General features: G+C 38.1%; 1 protein-coding gene across 3 annotated transcripts; it reads right to left on the reverse strand.

Annotated features, from left to right (window-relative positions):
- Nucleotides 1–330: 330 nt before the first annotated feature.
- LOC131258095 (protein SAWADEE HOMEODOMAIN HOMOLOG 1) lies at nucleotides 331–18,902 on the reverse strand. 3 transcript variants are annotated; one of them, XM_058259163.1, is made up of 10 exons: nucleotides 18,750–18,889; nucleotides 18,439–18,472; nucleotides 16,534–16,619; nucleotides 11,715–11,760; nucleotides 11,489–11,633; nucleotides 9,645–9,708; nucleotides 4,902–4,953; nucleotides 1,837–1,980; nucleotides 1,623–1,742; nucleotides 331–597 (listed from the first exon to the last, which is right to left on the reverse strand). In XM_058259163.1, exons 3-10 carry the CDS (start codon nucleotides 16,608–16,610, stop codon nucleotides 553–555), a joined length of 693 nt encoding a protein of 230 aa, XP_058115146.1. In that variant the 5' UTR covers nucleotides 16,611–16,619; nucleotides 18,439–18,472; nucleotides 18,750–18,889; the 3' UTR covers nucleotides 331–552. The 3 variants fall into 3 exon arrangements, with proteins under 3 accessions (XP_058115146.1, XP_058115153.1, XP_058115140.1); XM_058259170.1 differs by lacking the exon at nucleotides 18,439–18,472 and having other exon boundaries at nucleotides 18,750–18,902; XM_058259157.1 differs by having other exon boundaries at nucleotides 18,439–18,868.
- Nucleotides 18,903–22,167: the final 3,265 nt, after the last annotated feature.

Below are 22,167 nucleotides of genomic sequence, written 5' to 3' on the forward strand. Positions count from 1 at the left end.
TCTAGCCCCATTAAAAGCTTGTCAAAGCCCAATGCTGGTCTGCCAATAAATTTCTACATTCATATTAACGGGGTGTAATACATACGCATACACAGCTATTACACACTATTACACAACGATTTCACCAACCAAAGTTGGTCCGACCCAACCCAAACCAGCCCACAATTTAGCTTCACCCAATCCAGCCTGACAGCCAATAGGGCCAAAATTTTAGAATCTATGTTACCAGACCCATAGATCCCATGAACTGGTCCAGTGGTCTGTAATGAACAAAGCTTTAAAAAAGGGAAAAAGAAAAAGAAAAAGAAAAAAATAAATAAATAATCCATGTCGGAAAAGAGGATGACATTAATTACCCAAAATGACATGCTTGTTATATATACTTGTTCATCGTTCCCGACAGTAACATAGGCACATTCCCTGCAACAGAACTGATAGAGTGGAACTGACCTTTCCTCATAATTCTGATGAACATTTACAACCAAATTGCAGTTCTCGTGTCTCCCCTCCCCCAGCTGAAGTAAAACACAAAATTAAGCATGGCCTGAGGGATTAATATGATGGGCGACGGCATATTCTTCTCAAATTGACTTTCTCCTAGAATTGGCAGGAGCAGAGAGAGGCGTCAAGTGAAAAGGTTGATTGCAAGAAAGTTTGGGAGAAATGATGAAGAATGAGCTGACATCAACCATTTTTTTAATGCAGAGTAACGCAAACAAGAAATGGTTCTTTGTGGCACACGTTCAAGACAGTCCGTTCATCAGGCACAGGCCACCCAAAAATAAGGCTGGTTTTCTGCCTTCATTCATGTGCATTACAACTGATGAGTGTACCATCCTGATTTCTGGGCAAGGAGATGTTCATGGTGGCCCCAGATGATGTATGGCCTAGATCTTGGATACATAGGTCACATTGACATCAGTGTTTTAAATAGCTACACTACGTAGTGTGTAGCTTATGCTACGTAGCATACCTTAATGCTACATAACTCAAGAAAATAGCTTTAAGTCTTTATGTTACATGATAATTTGCATATGCTACACACTATGTAGCTCACATTACAAGTTATTTTTCACTATAAGATAAAAATCAATTAATGTTTTCGATGATTGGTTACATTTTCTATTTTCAATAAAAATTAGTTAATCTTTTCAATGCTTCTAGTAAAATAATATAAGAAACAATATTAAATCAGTTTTGTTGCTCTTTTTACCTTTAATTTTTAATTATTGCCTTCCCTATTACTTGAGGTTGCTTTTGGTTGCACCAACTATAATGAAATTTTGTTAAATTCCATTGTTTATCAGTCTAATTTGGTGCAAAATATAATGACTTGGTGCAACCAAGCACAGCCTTGATTAAAAATCTAGGAGTAGCATACAGCTTACACTACACGCTATGTAGCTTATGCCTCACGCTTCGAGTGAATGCTACACTACACACTATTTGCTATTTAAAACACTGGCTGACATGTGCTGTGCCGAGACTTCAGTCTCACTTGAATGAGAACATTTAGCTGGGTCATTTCTATAATCAGCAGATGAGAATATGCAAAAGAACCATCTGCAACTGTGCACGAGAAACAAGGAAGCTGTGCTGTTTGTGTGTATGTAATTGCATACCTCAGTATGATCATGGTCATAGCGAACCAGAAAGAGACACCTGCAACCCCTTATGTCGTGCAGTCTCCTTTGGATTTCCAAAACATGGGCATCGAAATAGCGGGCATTATCCCTTCTCTCCTGAAATAGCCCAATGAGATGCATGTGATAAGGCATCTAGATGGCAGCAAGCAAGAAGCAGAAATGATGGTTCACAATCCCGAGGGCAATTTACCCGGAAGCAAAGGACAAGATCTCCTGTGTTAACTTTCCGACATTCAGAAGGCTCCAGTGGAAGGGAGCGCTCCCTGACAGCCTTTTTGATGTTCACCCACTCATCCTCCTCGGCACCAAAACCGACGTACCTTACACGCACTTCCTGAAATAGAAACATGAGATTCATGGAATAATATCTGCATTAAACAGCTTGCAATTACCCTTTCAAGAACAAGACATGCAGAGAGGAAGCAGTAAATCACAAATAATATCCATTGAAAACTTGTTAATAGTATCGTCTTCTAATCACATGCAACCAATGGAAAAGTTCCATGTAAATACCACAGGGAAAGAGGAAATACAATGTTTTATCAAGCATTAGCTTGGCCCAATAAACTACACATTGGGCCCTGCTTTTTTGCCATCCAAATGGCTCATACAGTGGACCTGTGATGGGTGGAAGCAGAACTATCCACCATGGATGATCCTAACAAATTGGATCCCTTCGAACGTGGAACACTGGTCATGTTTGTCTGCTTACATTCAATGGCTATGATCATCTGATAGGGCAGAGTGGGCATGGGCCATCCCATGGCCCACTATCAAAAGATTAGGTTACTGAAAGGCAGGCCCACCTGGTCTCTGACTGGGTTTAACGAACTGTTTCTTCCGATTGAGTGTCATATAGTATTATCAACACATACAAATAACTAATAGAAGTGGAGAAACTATCACCATGGCAGATTAGCAAGCAAAAGGAGGTAACTGTTTGGAATGATGGATGGTTACTGCAGAGCGGAAAACATTGCCACTAATTTTGAACATTCTAGCTCAGTTGCCCCCACAAGGCTATATCATGCAGGATGTGGAGGGAAATACCCAATGACTCTGAGAATAGGAAATGATGAGATGATTCAGATGAATACTCCAACTACATTGGAGTCTCTACTAAAATGTAAAGCCATTTCTCCAGTTCAAATTTCCAACGTATCCAAATGCCCTAGATTTGTGACTGCCGCCATTTGATATGGGCGTACGGACCGAATAATACATTTAGATCACCAACCTGGTGTAGGAATGGCTGTGGGATCTCATTACTCCAACATTGCCAGCTATGTGCAGTAGTTTGATCCGATGATCAGAAAAGAAAAGGAAAAGAGTCCTATTGATTAAAACTAAAATGAGGAAAAGGGTGGATCAATTATGCTTTTAATGGATATGTGCAAATTGAACAACCATTTTCCTTTCCCAAACGGCCCCTAAATTTACCGCCCCAAAAGTGTTTTTATGTGTCCACGTTTCCATTCCAAATTTCTCATACATGGATTGCAAATGTTATTTGACTCAGCTAGAGAACCTTGAAGCTGAAATGCAGAAAGCCTTCGAACTCATTGTGACTTATCCCAAACCATGATTATAAAGTGCCCTAAAGGTGTCCAACATGAAACTCTAAAAATCTTCATTTGATCAAACTATAGTTGTATGAAGGAGGAAGCAAAGCAGCAATAGATTTGGATGCAAGAGCAGGGAACCGTCTGTTCCAAAAAAAGTATAAATAGGTATGAAGCGGTAGTGGGACTGCCTGTAAATATCATGAGCATTAACTGTACAGGTAGGAATTCAACAACCCAACTTTTAAGTGTCACTACTATGATCCTCTTTGGGAGTAGTCCCATGAGCATTTCCTTCAGCCACTAAGAATACACGCCTCAGCCATGAAGGATCACTGGAGAGAGCTGTTCCTTGGCATGTTGTTCGTAGTTTACTTTTTCTTTCCTTTTGCCCCATTGTACCAGGCCTAGGAACAAGCCTCCATCCACATGGCCTGCCAAGGTATAGATGGGGCAGCAAAAGTGGAAACCCAACACCTATGTAAAAGAAAACCTGTTTTTTAGCAGGGTGTTTGCAATGTATAATAATGCTCATGTATTAGCATTGTCATTCTCTCTCCTTGGGTTCCTAGCATGACTATTCACCACAGAGGTACTCCATTCTCTTGCATGAGCAGCCCAAAGCGCACAAAAGGGCACAAACAAAATTAACTATTTTTTTAATAAATAAGCAAATTATTATTATTATTATTATTATTATTATTATTTAAGTAAACATAAATGAAAACAATGAAAACAGAGAAATCAAAGACTTTTTTGTAGGATAGAAAATCAAAAGAAATTTAGAAAGAACACTCAATAATTTTAATCAACCTATTTAGAAGTCTAAAGACTCTAAACTAAACAAAATAACTGATTCATGAACAAAAAATTTAAAAATTTAAAAATCATGTAATAGTCATCTTAAGAATAATAGCAATAATTTAATGAACATTACTTGCTGAGTTGCTGTAATAAAGATTAGGAGAACCCCAACAATAAACAAAAGCAAAAAAAAAAACAAAAAGAAAGACGTGATTTTTTTTTTTTTCTTCTTTTTACATGGGCTATGTAGCTATATGAAAAAAAACTGAACTTAAACCTAGAGTGTTAGAGAAGTCCACATGAATAGTGTCTTCAACAGCAAGAGAATGGAGGTAAGCTTGAGGGTGAGGAGCAAGAAATCTTCGGTTTGACATAAGAATTTTACACAATGAAAAAATTGAAAAGATGCAAAGAAAACTACATGGAGAATATGTCTGAATGTCTCACTTAAAGTGTCCAACATGTGGCACTTTTGAATGGAATTTCTAGGATGCTTTGTCTACAGATAATGAGATTCAAATCACCGGTCTCACCAATTTAGAGAAAGATGATACTCATTTTTGGGCAGGATGCAACAGAAACTCTCCAAGCTCTAAGATCAAATGCTTAAGCTACCCGTAAATAAAAAATTGGATAGTTTAACTCAAAAATATAATGTGCAAGTGAAATGCAAAAAGACTAGCTTCACCAAGATAGCAAGTGCTTGGAAGACAACTACGAAGTAGCTTAAGAACCAATCTGTGCAAGATGCAAATCTAGGATTGAGTAGTTAGTGCCATTAAAGACAAAAGACTGTTAGCCGCTAATAATCACTCAAATCAAGACAAGTCACCCTGAGCTCAAAATAAAGAAAAAGAAATGCATGAGAAAATGATAAAAGACTCCTTACAGGTTCGCCAGAACTAAGAATTCTGTGTGTGAGAAATGTTGCAACATCATACCTGCAAAGTTAGGGGAAGAACAAGAAAGTTTAGACATGAATGTCACGATGTAAGTATGAAAAGTAACTAAATACATAAAATCAAACCACCAAATACAGGCTTCTCTTGAATATTTAAATTCCAACTTATATAGAACCACAAATTCCCAATTTGAGGTGCTGGGAATAGGAATTAAAAAATGTATTGACTATCTGAAAAGGTGTCAATATGGCACCCGGAGATTGAAAGGAATAGAACAAAAGGCAATGGACAGAGGGACTGCAGGAAAGGAAGATGAAGCCATGTCCAAATTTATCAAGGAAAACAATAAATTCAGCCATTGAACGTAGTTATTACCAACAAAGAGGATGGGTAGTATCATTGTTGTCAAATGCAATCGCATATGTGCATACTGTGGATCAGATCGCATATGCCATAATGGCATACGCGATCCTGGCAAGTATGCCATTGCATACTTTAATATGCGACCAATATGCGTTGCCTATGCGAGTATGCAATCGCATGTTTCCCAACGGTCAAATTTTTTAATTTTTATTTATTTTTCTTTTTTGATAATTTGATACACTTTTGTCTATAAATAGGCACTCATATCCCCTCCATTTTCACTATTGTTTAACTCTCTCTCTCTCTCTCTCTCTCTCTCTCTCTCTCTCTCTCTCACATCTATTTCTCTCTTACTCTAATCTCTCTACAACTATTTCAAGTATGTTTATTTTTTATATTTTGTAAGTTGAGCTTTTTTTTTTATATAAATTAAGTTGGAAGTTGTAACTTGTGAGTAGTTTCAAGTTATCCATTTATCAATAAAATTTCTATATTTGAAGTTTTTAATAATTAATTCTCTTTTAATATAGCTTGTTGATTGTTTTGTTAAAATTTATATGAATATAATATAAGCAATGATATCAAATCGCATATGTGATCAGCATATGCTATTCGCATATGCGATCGCATAATCGCATATGCCATGGCATTTTTTTTAATAATAAAAAATTGGAAAAGGGAAAAAATAAAAAATAAAAAAATTCTAAAAATTCTTTTTAAAAAAATTAAAAAATTGCCTAATTAGTACACATGATTGGATTGGGTTATTTTACTTATTCATTATAGTTTGAGTGTTTCATTAAGTTATATATTTAATTATTTATATTATATTATATAAATTTTAACAAAACAATCAATAAGCTACATTAAAAGAGAATTAATTATTAAAAACGTCGAACAAAGAAATTGTACGGATAAATGGATAACTTGAAACAACTTACAAGTTATAACTTACAACTTAATTTACATAAAGTAAGCACAACTTACAAAATACAAAAAATAAACATACTTGAAATAGTTATAGAGAGATTAGAGTAAGATATTTCGAGCTTTGAAGTAAAGAACGGTGAAAATGAAGGGGATATGAGTGCATATTTATAGGCAAAAGTTCTCCAAATAGAATAAATAGATAATATAAAAAAATTGCTTCCGCTCTGGCTATTGGGAAATATACAATCGCATACTCGCATATGCAATCACATATTGGTCGCATATAAAAGTATGTCATGTCATACTTGCCAGGATCACTTATGCCATCATGGCATATGCGATTCAATCCATAGTATGCGCATATGCGATCACATTTGACAACAATGAATATAAGTAATTAAATATATAACTTAATGAAAGACTCAAACTATAATGAAATAAATAAAATAATCCAATCCAATCACATGTACTAATTAGGCAACTTTTTCCTATTTTTTTAAAGATTTTTTTTGATTTTTCCCTCTTTTTTTCAAAAAAAAAAAAGAAGAAGCCATGCCATATGTGATTTGAAAACATTGGGTAGTATTTAATATCACTCTTGCTGATGGAGAATAAAAGGTCTCCTTCGATTAGCAACTAGAGGCTGACAATAAGTTAGTAAGGTTGTTGACTTCAAAAAATATAGATGCGTGACATAGAAATGTTTCCAGGTGACCATACGGAACAATTGGGAATGTTCATTTATCTCCAAAATTTTAAGTTATTCCATTTAAAGTGTACCTAATTTTTTATTTTTTATTTTAAATGACATTGTTAGAAGATTTTGAGATAACATTCAACCTTGCTGGTTGAATTGGTCATGAAACTTATATAAAATGTACTAGTACAGGAAGTAGTTGACACATCAAAGTGTTGTTGTTGGTGTTTTTTTTTTTTTTTTAAGAAGTACATCAAAAGAAAGTGTGCCAATAGGAATTGGTTGAAACCTTAGAAGAAGAGAGATGAGTGTGGAAGTAAAGAACTTGAGACTAAGGATGCAGCTAAAAATGTCTTATTGAGATAGAAAATTAACCTTGTCTGAAATAAAATGAAGAAAAAAAGACGGCATACTCTAGAAAATGGGGAAAAGGATGCACGCATGATAGCGCTTATAACAACAACAAAAAAGCAGTGTTCTTCTCAAAGGTCGAAACATTAAATTCCTTTCAAGGACAAAAAGGGTAAGCGGTGCTTCATACCAATGCTTGCAACTACTACTAAGGGGAGCATATGTTATTTCGTAGGATTCAGGAACAATTCATGATGGCAGAAGGGATTTGTATCAGCTTTTGTGACAGTGATATGTGCAACATGATATCTTGTAAATTACTGAGTGCAATTTGTAATACTGTAACTTAATGGAGTTATGTCTTGCACAAGAATCAACGTCATTGATGCCATTTTTATCCAAAAAGTTTCTCTGATACCTACTGTATATGAAAAAAAGAAGAAGAAGAATGTTGGGCAATTAAGAGACAGCAGCAACTGAGGATGAACATTGTAGAGCTGAGTTTTTTTTTTTTTTTTCTCTTTTTTTAAGATAATGTGAATTTTATTAAAAGAAACAAAAAGGTTTCCTACTTTCCTTGTAGAGCCGAGGGTATTGAGATGGATGTGTAGGAAGACTACAAAGATTTCCTTCTTTTTTTTTCTTTTTCTTTTTTTTCTAACTCAGTAAGTAAGAAAGATATGATGAAGGATGATATCATTCGAAACAACCTATTAGTCCCCCAATTGGAGATGAAATGACTAAGAGGGCGGGATAAAATGGATTTGCATATAGGTAGGAAGTGGGACATGAGTGCGAGTTTGAAGCGCAATGCCTAGCGGGAGCAGCACCTAGTTAGAAGGATCCTGCAAATGTGCTAAGAAAACCAAACATGGCCACTTTAATTAGTGCATGTTGGAAATGAGGAGTCCACGGATAAGAAAAGAAAAACCTAACAATCAGCCAATGATATTTTTCCTGGTTGCTGTAGAATATTGGATTCCAAAAATGGGGTGCTTGTTACAATAGAAAGTGGAATCCTCAGATTCATTTGATAAAAGTCACCTCTTTTCTTGTGCCAGAGAATTTTGGCGATTAAGATTAATGACTACTTTGTGGAATCCACATACCCAAACAGCTCAACTGTCTTGTGAGTGGAAAACAATTTCTGCATGGATTCATTATATCCAAATATGCCCTTAGGGTTGAAGGGCCTGAAAGGAGGATGGGAGGAAGACCTAAAAGGACTTGGATGGAGATCATGAAGGGATATGAAGAATTTTTCACTTACTGAACATAAGGCCTTGGCCAACTTATGACATAACAGGATTTGTAAAGAGCGCAAAGCTATAGTGATAATGGTGATTTTTTTATACCATGGCATAGCACAGAAATAGGAAAAAAATTGCTACCATCAAGGTATGAGTACAAAAAGTAGATGCTGAATGATGCTAGCATATAGACAAGGAACACCACAGGAAAATAATTACAGGCCACAACAATATAAGAAAACATAAAGAACAAGTATTGTATATATTCACCATTCTAAAAAGAAAGTATTCTATTTCTGTTCAAAAATCAAGATTAAAACGGGTTAAAACTTCAAACTGATCTTTCTGTGAATAAAATCTGGACTGATTCTCTCAGATAGAACCTAAAACTAGTTTCAGAACCTCAAATGAATGGATGATATGCTACTAAAAATAAAAGCTAAAGGTTTCTAAGGAATCCATGATGATAAGGAAGCAGATCCCAGCTTCAGAATGAAAGTCAAACTTCATACATTTGATGGTGAAGTATGTAAGAAGGACACTCCATTTTCTGAAAAAATTCAAAAATTGTGTCTAACACCTGAGTCAGATCATAGTTGCATGAAGCGTGAAGCAAAGTGGCAGCAGGTTCTAGTGCAGGATAGGGAGCGTCTGTTTCAAAATGTTTAGCAAGTACGAAAAGCTAGGAAGTAGGTCCAAAGTGTGATTTGAAGTAGGAGCAGTCAGACAGACTTGTCGTGCATGTTGACCATGCTATTAGGAACAGCCAAACTGCCTTAAATCGAAACAAATGCTCTCTCTCTCTCTCTCTCTCTCTCTCTCTCTCTCTCTCTCTCATTTAGCAATTTCTCTCTCCCTCATTTAGCAATTTTTATATTCTGCAGATAAAGTTTTTGGGTATGTCTAGTTATGTCGAGACACTTTTTAGTATGTGCGTGGTGTGCCATATGCATTGGCATGCTGGGAGCAACACATAAGTTGATTCATCCAAGTTGAATAGAAAATGGGTCATGTTAAAAGTTTTCAAGCAGAAATAAATAATCACTGATTGTAATGCATTCAACTTTGAAAATTTCAAGAATTACAGACAGAATCGCTACAGGAACAAAATCTTGTCTATGCACTACACACATGCTTACCATGCTCCATCTTTTGATGATCTAGCCTCAAACTCTAACTCTGATACATCTGGGCCCTTCTCACCTGTGTCCAAATCGAGTATTAATACTGCCGGGTTGTAATGTTTAGTGTATATTGACAACCTTAATTAGAAGTTCGTTTCATTCATAATGTGGCAAAAGATATTGCAAAGAACATCAAGCATCCCCAGCCATTAATAATCTAGAAGTAATATAGATGTTATATAAGTTTAAGAGTACCATGGTCTGTTCCAATGGTCAGATGGCATGCGAATATGCCATGTCAGGATTCCTGAGAAAAGGAAGGGAAGAAAGGATCTCCTTATGGTCTTCATTGACTTAAAGAAGCTTAAGAAAGATAGGGTCCCAATAGAGATAATCGGGTGGGTGTTGGGAAACAGAATCTCACAAGGATATATTGATTTATTAAGGACTTGGACAAGGGAGAGGTAACTAATGTGATGACTACTAGTGGAGAGAAGTGAATTTCTAATTATGATAGGCATACACCAAGGGTCAACGTGTGCCCACATCTTTTTGGCCGGTTATGGAGGAGTTGACTAAGCAATTATTTGAAGAGGTCTCATGGTGTCTGCTGTTTGCATATCACATAGTTTTGATTGACAAGATAAGGGATGGGGCAAATGCAACGCTAAAACTATGGCAGGATTGTTTTAGAATCTAAAGGTTTCAAAATTTGCCGGACAAAAAAAGTATATGGAATGCAATTGGTTTAAGGCCAATGGCCAAGAAGTACTCGAAGATTACCATTTATGATATATTGGGTCAGAAATTCATGAGAATGAAGAGATTCAAAAGGACGCTGCTCGTAAGCTAGAGCTTGGTGGATAAAGCGGAGAGGTGCCTCTAGAGTGTTACATGATCTTCACAAGCCAATCAAACTGAAGTGGAGATTTTATAGGGTAGCTGTAAGACGAACATGCTTTATGGAACAAAATGTTGGGCAGTCAAGGAAAACTGTGTTCAGTCATAGGATGACTGTAGCTGAAATAAGGAATTAAGGATGTTGAGATGGATGATTGGCAAAACAAGGATATAACTAGAAATGAATGCATTCAAGGGAACTTAGGAGTAGCCCTAATAGGTAATAAGATGAGGGAAAGTCGACTTAGTTGGTTTGGCCATGTGCATTGGAGACCAAGAACTACATCGGTAAGGAGTGAGTTGGTTCACGTTGAAGGCTATAAAAGGGCATGAGGAAGGCCCAATAAGGATGTGGGTAAAGGTGGTAAGAAAATATTTGATGAGTTATGGTTTAATTAAGGATAAGGTCCTTGAAAGAATGGAATGGCAGAATAGGGATCATGTAGCCGACCCCAATGATTTGGGATAAGGCTTAGATGATGATGATGATGATGTCATGGAAATGCTTGATTTTAGACAGAGCAGGAATCAGATAAAATGTATGAAGTGAAGGAGAAATAAAATGTCAGGGAATCTTCAGCATGACGTTGAACCTGAAATAAAACAGACTTCCACTATTCAGCTATAGAATGAACTTGAGGGTCTTGGCCAATTACTAAAGGTAGAAGCAATAATAGAGGGTGCAACATATATTTATTCAAACAGCAAAGTCGAATAACATTAGGATAAAACAAAAAGGGGAAAAAAGAAGGGAGACGCCCAGAGAGAGACAGCTTGAGATGTAACATCATTCATGCAAAAGCAGTCCACCCAAAAAAAAAAAAAGGTGAATAAGCACAAGAAGAAAAACCAAGTGCCAGTAGATATGCAGTAAGTAGAGTAGCATCAGCATTGTTAAAATGTCCCAGTCCCAGCATTACACCAGAGCAGATGGTGAATGAGTCTTAATACACAATCACCTTTAGGCATGTCAGAAGAACTTTCAGGTGCATTGTTTGAAACACATGCATCTGGATGAATGGCCAATTCTTTTGAAACAATGGGTGAGGAAGTAACTTTGGTTGCACTGGCTTGTTGCTGCTTTCTCTGGAACCAGCTTTGTACCTAACATCACGGCAACAAGAACAGAAGAGATGGTGAAACAGTTCAAATTCAAACAACACTAGAGCCTAGGAAAAAACTAACCTGTTTCCACTGTATAGCAGTTTTTCCAGCCCGACCTGAAGCAAGACTGCAACAACAGTCCCAAGACAATAAAATGACATTTCAGACACTAAAAATACTTTAGAAGTGGGAATGGACCATTGTGGCCCAGCCCCATAGGGCCAGAGCCTGGGCCCCTAAACTTGGCCTGAGGGCCGGGAACAAGCCAATGGTGAATATCCCGGCCCAGCCCAGCTTGTTGGTCCTATTATCACTAATTATAACAATAAATTGTTAAGTAGGGCCCGACTGCCCAAATACAACAAAGTCTCCTAATTTGGACAGGTGAGAAATGGGCAACAATACATTTGTGGACTTGTGGCCAATAGTAGGATCGTTCAACCATCTTCTGGATTGTTTATGAGAAACGGATTTCCAAAGACAATAAAGTGAATTTAGATGTGTGGTGCCTTTCCCGTCCACATGCCTACGCACATTCCAATATGGAACGTGCGTGACAAATCTGATCCATGAGATTTGCAATAATTTGTTTACCTTTTGTCTAAAAAATCAGGCAATTTCACTCGTCAGATTGACATACAGCTATCCAAACCATCTAAATTGTGGGTCCGAAAGTTGTTTTTTTTTTTACAACGCAGGGTGTGCCCACCCCATTTTTTAGGCAAGACCATTCCCTACGGATGCACGCAATCACCCGCAACCACATGCACCGGGTAATGCCAGGGAGGGGAGTCGAACCGACACCTATAGGGAGCAAATCCATGGTGCTGGCTGCTCGCCCATACCCTGCCAGGTTCTAACGTTAATGGAGCATACATCTAAAATCACATTGATAAGCAATCGTAACCAACTAAATAATGGTTATCTAATGGGTGGTTAAAAATAAAATACTGAATGGTCCAGATTTATGGGAAAAATCATATGGCTACCAATGGTAGGATCCCTCAACCAATAAGATTTTCAGTTTACAACCTATCTATGGTGGGCTGCATGAATTGGAAGCTTCAACATGGGTCAATGCATGACACTTAAAATTTAAGAGTGCACATGCATCAACCATCATACTCCACAAAGTATCAAATAACTCCCAGTAAGCAATCATCCATTCGTCTTCTTCATCTCTTCCTCTCCCTATTAACAAGCCATTATTGTTCTTCAAAGATCTAACTTTCTACTACACTTCAATCTCTGTCTTCATGCTATCTTCTACTTCTCTTGTCACTCATGTCTAATCACGGGCCATCTTTGAAATTCTGGCAAAAGTACGCTCCTCACTTCCTCCTCTTCTTCTTTCCATCTTGTGAGAGAAGAATTTCTTTCTTAGATTTGATATGTTAGAGAAGAATTTCTCTCTTTCTTAGATTTGATTATATTGACTATTCCAAGTTGGGCCTCATAAGGATGTTCCAACTTGAGGGGGAGTGTTGAAAGGTTAATAATTGAATAAGGCCCATAGGCCCCATTCACATTTTTACTATGATAAATAAGAGTGGGGGGTTAGGGTTTCAATAGACCCTAAGCATCTCTCTCTCTCTCTCTCTCTCTCTCTCTCTCTCTCTCTCTCTCCTTTCTTTTTCTTTTCATTGTAGCTTCTCATAGCCCTCAAGATTAGCACAATGTAGATGTTTCACACATCTTTTTTTCCCTTCTTAAAGGTGGGCCCCACCATGAAGATCAGTGGGTGTTAAAATCAAGTTGGTCCAGTCATCAGGTGGGCCACATGTGTGGAGTGAATTTGGCCATTGTGGGGGCCTTCTCGACTGCACGTGTGGCATGTACATGAAATCTAATCCTTCTAAATAGTTTGTCCCACTCAGCGTTTTAAATAGAGAATAGCTTGCAGCGTAGCATTCACCCATCCAACGCGTGAGGCATAAACTACATAGGGTGTAGCAAATGCTACATGCTACTTCTAAATTTTAATTAAGGTTGTACTTGGTTGTACCAATTTCATGATATTCTGCACCAAATTGGACCAAGTAATATTGGAATTTAACAAAATTTCATAATGTTTGGTGCAACCATACACAACCTAAAGTAATAAGAATGTTCAATGATTAAGTATAAAGGTAAAGAAAGAGTAATGAAACTTATTTACTACTGTTACTTATACTATTTTATTAAAAGCATTGGAAAGATGCAAACCCAACCAAGATGGACAACCTGCGCACTGCGATTTCGCATGTTTAGTTCGCAGACGATATTCTGATCTTTTCTGATGCAAACCCAGCCAAGATGGACAAACCCAACACTACAATCCACTACATTGAGTTGGTTTCTGGTCTGAGAGTCAATATGGGCAAATCCAAAACATATGGGGTTAACTTAAAGGAAGAAGAGATTTTGCTTTTGTAACTCACTTTGGCTGTTCTTCAAATTCTTTCCCGACTTCTTATGTAGGCCTCCCGCTTTGCATAGGCTCGCCTCCTAAATCGGTTTGGAATAAGGTTATTCACAGGTTTGAGAAATTCCTTGCTAAATGGCAATACTGCTTTTTATCGCTAGGTGGTTGCTTAACTCTTATCAAGTCCGCCCTCTCCAACCTCCCTCTGTATTTTATGTCATTATATAGATGTCCGTCTTCTATTTTGGCTTCTATAGACAAACTTAGACGCGACTTCTTATGGCATGGTAAAGAGGATAAGAAGAGATTTCATCTTGTGGATTGGAATCAGGTTTGTAAGCATTTAAGAGAGGGTGGAGCAGGTATAAAAGACCTAAAGCTCATGAATAGGGCCCTCCTCGAGAAGTGGATTTGGAGATTAGGATCGAAAAGTGTCAGCCTTTGGAATAATATCATCAAAAGCAAATATGGTAGTTCGGCAGGAGGTTGGTGGACAAATAATTCGTCAGCTTATAGGGCCTCGGCCATTTGGAAGGGTATTCTCCATCTTAAAAATGAGATCCTCAAAGGTGTTGGTTTCGAGCTAGGCAAAGGCGATAGAATCAAATTTCGGAAGGATTCCTGGGTGGGAGAAAAACCTCTCAAAGATATCTTTCCGTCTATATTTCAACTGGCCCCTAATCAAGACATTTTCGTCACCGACTGTTACTCTATCAATGATGGCAAGACGGAATGGAATTTATGTTGCTAAAGAAATCTTGAAGACTGGGAGATCCCTGACTTAGTGAATCTGCTGGATTGCATCTATAAATCCAACCCAAATCAAAAGACTGCTAACAGAATTATTTGGAGACTGGAGAAGTCCTCTATCTTCATAGTAAAATCTTTCTATAATCAGATTCTCCCCTCCCAGAATTCCACCGCTGACCAATCTTCTGCTCATGTTTGGTATTATTCAGCTCCCCCAAAGATAGTGGCCTTCGGATGGTTGGTTGCTAACAAGAAGATTCTAACTATTGAAAACTTGGGGAAAAGAGGGATGATACTTCCCAATATCTGCCTTTGTTGTATGAAGAATGCGGAATCGGTAAATCATTTTCTTCTTCATTGTTCCTTTATTTCACATATCTGGACTGAATTTGCTCATCGGTTTCAAATTTTTTGGTGCATTTCGGGTTCGGTGGATCTCCTTCTCAAAGCGTGGCATGGCATCAGAATAGGGAAAAAGAAGACTCAAATATGGAGAATGGTTATCCTCGCTATATGGTGGTCCGTGTGGGTAGAAAGAAATGATAGATGCTTTAGGAATTGCTCAAGCTCTGCAGAGGCTGTAGCTGCCAAAGCTAAACGCTTGGTGATTGAATGGGCCACCTACGTTGACGCCTTAAGGGATGTTGATTTTATTTTCCTTGATGTTTAGAGGTTTCCACTATCTCAGCGGAGCCTTTTTTCTGTTTTTTCTGTTCTTCTGTTCTTTTTGTATCCTATCTCTTTTGAATGCAAAATTGTTGCCTTTCAAAACCAAAAAAAAAAAAAAAAAGATTAATTATTTTCTATTGATAATAGAAAAATGTAACATATAATTGAAAACATGAATTGACTTCAATGTTGTAGTGAAAAATAACTTCTCGTGTGAGCTACATAGCGTGTAGCGTAGTATATGCAAATTATCATGTAGCGTAGGCAACATGCGACTTAAGCTATTTTTATTAGCTATGTAGCATTAAGGCTAAGCTACGCCACAACATAAGCAACACTCTACATAGCGTAGCTATTTAAAACTTTGGTCCCACTTAAGTTGATAGCAAGATCCTAACCACTGACTGGTGGACATCCAATGGATGGCAATGATATGAATTCAACATACAAGTGCCTAATGATCAAAAGTCAGTGTTGTCTAATCAATTTGATTTGGGAATATGACCAATCTCTTATTGTGGGCCCCAATATTTGAGCAGTTCAGCAATGGTGTAGTTTCCTACCAAGGGTCATTCATGGTAGTGCTTGGATGGAAGGTCAGGTTCATCACATAATAAATATTCCATTGTGTACAACATCATAGTTGAACAAAATGCAGGCACAACGTAAAAATCACTTTTTTAGAGGTGTGTCATGTAATAATCAAATGGTGTGAAGAACAGGATTCTCTACTGATTGGGCAAACTACACCATTAAAATCAATGAACTGATGGTTTGAATCAGTGTATGTTTGCGGCCCACCAAATGAGTGCATCAGTCTTATTTTGCTCTAGTTGATCTATCAGGCTGACCCAACCCCGTAGGGCTAGGGCCATGGCCTTTTAGGCCTGATTAGGGCCAGGGCTAGGGTTAAAGGGACCATGTCAAGCTAGGACCAACCCTGGCCCAGTCCTAGCCTGCCCCATTGCCATCCTAGCACACTTCATTGTAATTACACGTATTAGATTTATATTCAGGCCCTAAGAAAATGGCTGGGCATATCAACTATAGCTTGATAAGCCAAAGGATGGAGCTCACTTGAGTTTCTCTGCAAGCTTTTGGTAGAAATTTTGATTCAAAGATTCTTCCTCTACTTCTGGAAACAACTTTTCCATCTGCTCAATCTGTCAGAAAAGCAAACAAGCCAATGGTATCTTAGCAATAAATGTGAAAAACCAGGAGAAGACGAATTCCTAAACAGTGGCTAGTGTGAAAGATATAAAATGAGGTTATTAATTTCTCAAGCATAATGCACCTAATGAAGGACCTAATCATACTTCTTGAGGAAAAGAACAATCCTGTAGCATCATGTTCGGCTAATGGTAATGGGACCTATGAGGTGCACCAAGAGGAATAAAGCTTCTTTTTCCATTCAACCCCACAAGTATTGGTGTTCTATACATGGCTTTAGGTATCAGTGCTGTATTGTGTCAATGATGATACCCAACCATGTATAAGTAACTCAGTATCCTAGCTAGATAGATCGGTGGGTGGTTAACACGAAAGACAATTGCCTTTCAAAGGCATTTAAAAGTATGAAGGAGCCCCTTGACGGGGCAACCAAATTAAGTGTGAGGATTTTCTCCCTCAGTGATCCACATCCAACCAACATTTGAGGTTTTCTTAGTTCTCTTGAGGTCAAGTAAAACTTGCCTACGAAGAGCCTTATGGGCACCAAAGATTCTACCATAGCCAAGGTTCTTCCTTTGTTAGAGGGAGTCAAGATTCTACCATGCCTGGATAAGAGCCATGACCTTTACATGACCATAGGGAATGCCTTTAACCAAGTCCTTGTGTAAATAAATAAAAAAACATCGGATTTCTTTAGCCAAAGATGGCATTTTGAGGTAATTTTCTGTAGTGGGGATTCAATCCCTCCTCAAACCACGCTTCCCTTTCCTCTTGCCTCTTTTTCCTTTGCTTTTTTAATAAATAAAACGACACTAATGAAAGAAGATCTTCTTCTAGAACCGCACCACTAAGAATCGCCCAACGTAAGAGCTCAACATACCCTGACTCTTTTAACATCTTTTTGGCCTAAATTGTTTCTCAAAATGTCAGAACATGGACCGACCTACAAGAAAGACTTTAAACTCAATAGCGCTACCAAAGTAGACAATGGGCTGACTAGGACAAATGAATTGTCAGACTACCATTGAGCTTTCAAAACACAATGCATCCATGTATATTTCATTCACATGTCACTATACTTCCTCTGCTATCTTTTTAGCATTGGATTGCAATTAAACTGAATTCTCAAAGTGTTTTCAAGTTTTTTTAAAATTTGGGAAATTACTGTCATAGCGAGTATTTAGGGTGAGAATTTATCTTAACTGGGTTTGTACAGATGAAATAAGATTGTTATTTCTTGAGTTTATAGAAACTTTAGGTAGTTTCTCATCAAATGAAAGTAGTGTTTACCTGGGCCAGTTTGAATTCTTTGGAAATCAAAACATAGATATGGAAAACCAAACATCACATTTGAGGAAAAGGAAATGTGTGGAAAAAACCACATTGACCTGTTTGTTTTAACACATATGGAAAAGGAATGAATTTCAGTATATGCCAATAGATTTTATTTTTTATTTTTTTATTTTTTTTGTTAATAACAGGTTAGCTGGGTTCGAACCAGAGACCTTAATGTTGAAATGCAGGATCTCTAGAAACTCACATGCCTAGAAACTTTTCTTACATTTAGGTTTGTATAAAAGTTTCAATATTTGGGACTTCCATCTTCTCACGAAGCCAATTTCTAGAATGCATAATGGTAATTAACAACACCATTTTAAAAAATAATAAAATTAAAAAAAAAAAATTTAAAAACCATAATTCAGATACAAGAAAAACAGGAAAAAAAAAAAAAAAAAGCAAATGCCGAATGACACAAAAGGAGAAAACAACGAAGATAATAGAGAAATCGCGGCAAAGGGAAGAGATAATTACCTCGGACTGCGAGAAAAGGGGAGGCTGCTTTGGCCTGGGACGAAGGCGAGCCATTTCCAAAACAATACAAGAAAGCGTATACACGGAGTAAGAGGTGTAATCGCGAATTCGTGGGGAAGGGTTTTTTTTAAGGACTTGCCCCGGATAGAGAAATCCAAAAATCCCGTAAAAGGGAATAAGGAAAACCTGATTCCTTTTTTCCTTTTTTCTTTTTTCTTTCTTTCTTTCTTTCTTGTATGTGTATATGAAGGATGGATTGAAAATCAAAAAAGGAGGGCTCGAATATCAAAGGAACAGAAGAATCCTTATACCTTGAAAGACCTCTCGCGAGCTTCTGCGTTTGTCGAGTTGAGAGAGAGAGAGAGAGAGAGAGAGAGAGGTCCGTTTTGAATGTATTACCATTTACGGTACTACGTCGCTGCTCTTCGTGGCGCAATCAGAACTCAAAAAGAAGGGAAAGGTCTAACGTGCGCATGTTGTGTTGAGTCCCTCATTCTGTGCATCCCTACTTCGTCCAAGAGTAGTGAACAGGGCTCGTGGTTCTGGGATCTCAACCGTTGATATGAAAGGACCAGCGATAAATGGCTGATTCCTAAGAAATATCATTGGTTATGAGATCGTAACCGTTGGATCAAGGGTCATGAGGAAAGCGGTTAGGAAACAGCCAGAGATAGGATGGATAGAATAATGCAATCAGGAAAATGTTTAGGGAATACACCATCTACGGTAAGTTCCATCATATCAACGGTCTTGATCACCGAACCATCGGCCCCCGTTGAATGAAATGGATGAGTCAGGACACTAGTCAATGCACAAAGGACGGAAGCGGATTGCGTACCGTGATGTGTGGGTTTCATCCACGCCGTTAATCCATTTTTAAAGAACATTTTAAATTATGATTCCAAAAATGAGTCTGGTGAAAGGCTCAAGTGGACCACAACACAGGAAGCAGCGATGATAATGACTCCCACCATTGAAACCTTTCTAGGCCCACCGAGATGTTTATTTTCTGCTCGTAAGGTTACATAGTCCTGGATGAAATGAAGGGAACAACTGTCAGCTCGATTCAAAGCTTTTGTGTCCCCATAGAAGGTTTTAACATAGGCGTTTAATCCCCAATGATTGGTCCACTTGAGGCTTGAATCTGCCTCATTTTTTAAATTATACCAGAAAAATGATCCGAAAAAATGGATCAACGGTTTGGATAAAGTCCATATATCATGGTGGATCCCACATAGCCTCTGCCTGTACCAATTCCGTCCACTATTAGTTTTGGACATGCCTCATTTTGGGCTCACGCCCTGACATTATATCTAATAATAGATGAACGGGTTGGATTTATCACAAACAAACACGGTTAGTTTTGTGGGTGGGCCCACTGTAATCTATCCGTTTATCCACGCCGTCCATCCCTCCTCTCGGATCATTTTAAGGTTTGTGCACAAAAATGAGCCAGATTCAACGCTAAAATGGACCACACCAACTGATAATCTCGGGTTGCATTTAATGCACAAAGCATTAAATGTCGCTTGTATTAAATGCAAGAGCTATATGTGGTGTAGTCTACTTGAGCGTTCTGCCGAATTTTTGTACTTATGCCTTAAAATGATCTGATAGGAGAGATAGACGGCGTGGATAAACCGATAGATCACAGAGGGCCCGCCCAAGGAACTGACCGTCCGTGGCTAAAGACGGGCGGGCGTAGGACGCAATCCGCGTCCGTAGGACCGTAACATCGCAGTGGCTGTCAATTCTCGTCGGGAGCGGGGATAATCGGGTAACATGGCAGTGGTGTTTCCCGGAAACGGATTGGCTACCCCCCCTGCCACCAGCCCCGTGGCTGGTGGTCGGTGCTCTGTGGGCCCTACCATGATGTATGTGTTTCATCCATTCCATTCATCCATTTTTAAAGATCATTTTAGTGCTTTTTCCCAAAAATTAGAGGTACATAAATCTCAGGTGGTCCACACCACATGAAAACAATAGTGATTAGATATCCACCATTAAAATCCTCCTAAGGTCCACTGTATTTTTTTTTTGACATCCAATCTGCTGATTTGGTCATACAGGCCCAGATGAAGGGAAAAAACAAAAATCAGCTTGATCCAAAACTTTTATGGCGACCAAATTTTTTTTAATGATCGACACTCATTCAACACTTTTTCCTGTAACGTGGTCCACTTGAGATCGGTACATATCTCATTTTTTGTTTCGTACTGTAGAATATTCTTTAAAAATAGATGAACGGCATGGATGAAACACATACATCATGGTGGGGCGCACAGAGCACCGACCATCAGCCATTTGGCTGGTGTCAGGGGGAGTAGCCAATCCTTTCCCGTGTTTCCCTGGCCGTATGGCACACCTTGATTTCTGTATTGTTTATCCACGTCGTCGATCAGTAGTTCCGTATCATTCTATGGCATTTGCCAAAAATGAAGCAGGTTCAAATCACAAGTGAACCATACCACAGTAATTAGTGATCTTTGAACGCCCGCCGTTAAAAAGTTCCTAAGGTATACCGTACTGTTTATTTGAACTTATTTAGTCACGCACACCTGGACTAAGGAAAAACACAGATATCAGCTTGATCCAAAACTTTTGTGGACCCCACCGTCCATAGGTTACGGTTAGAAAATCAGATTGGTTGAAACTTATCTGTTGACATAAAACCATTGGATATTTTTCATTTTTAACCGTCCAATAAATTCCAACAATCTGTTAGTTAGATAGTCAAATAAGTTTAAATTTCAGTTTATAATACATCTAAAGTGGATCACATAATTTGGACGGTTCCATATGAATTATTTGCATTCCACATTTACAATTCTTTAGTAAGTTCTGAGTGCCTGAGTATCATCAACCACGGTCTGCAGAGTATCAAAATTTTTTGTCCGTCTTTATCCAACAAAACGTCAGTCCTGCTGGGACATGGTTTGGCTACTGACACTGCCAGTAGCCAGGTGAATACTGGTCGGTGCTGTGGGGGCCACCATGGTGTATTTGTTTTATACAGCCGTCCATCCAGTTTTTCGCATTATTATATTGGTTGATTAAAAAATGAGGCAGATTAAATCTCAGGTGGACCGCACCACATAAAACAGTGGTGATTGAATGTCTACGTTAAAATCTTCTTTAGGCCCACTTTAATGTTTATTTAACACCCAATCTATGTATTAGGTCATACAGACCGGGATGAAGGTTAAAAATTAATAAACTTCCGTGGCCAAAAAGCTTTTAACGGTGGGCCTTCAATCAATATGTGTGATGTTGTCCACTTTAAATTTGGACCTATGTGGATTTTTGGCTCATGCTATAGAATGATCTGGAAAATAAGTTGGCGGCACGCATATATCATGGCGTGGCTTACAGAGCACAGATTTACTGGCCGCGTCACTAGCCAAACCGTGTTCACCCCTCTGCATTAACCTGTACGTTGAGGGCCTACCATTTTGGAATCTTGTCAGTTGATATGAAGGAAATTGTTTGCATTTGTTTTTGCCATAGCTACGTGATCAAATAAAATTTCGCCACGTGTTGACTTGATGATAGACAAAATTTTACGCGTGTACCGAGAGCATTGCTTACACCTGATCTTGCGCATTCAAATCAAACGGTCTGGGAGACGCCAAGTGACAATCATATCATATATGATGTAAATGACTTCAAGAAAAGTTAAAAATGTGCACGTGGGACATTATTAAATGCTATAGTTTTATCAAAATTACT

Source organism: Magnolia sinica, chromosome 1, assembly GCF_029962835.1.
Source record: "Magnolia sinica isolate HGM2019 chromosome 1, MsV1, whole genome shotgun sequence".
Classification (NCBI taxonomy): domain Eukaryota; kingdom Viridiplantae; phylum Streptophyta; class Magnoliopsida; order Magnoliales; family Magnoliaceae; genus Magnolia; species Magnolia sinica.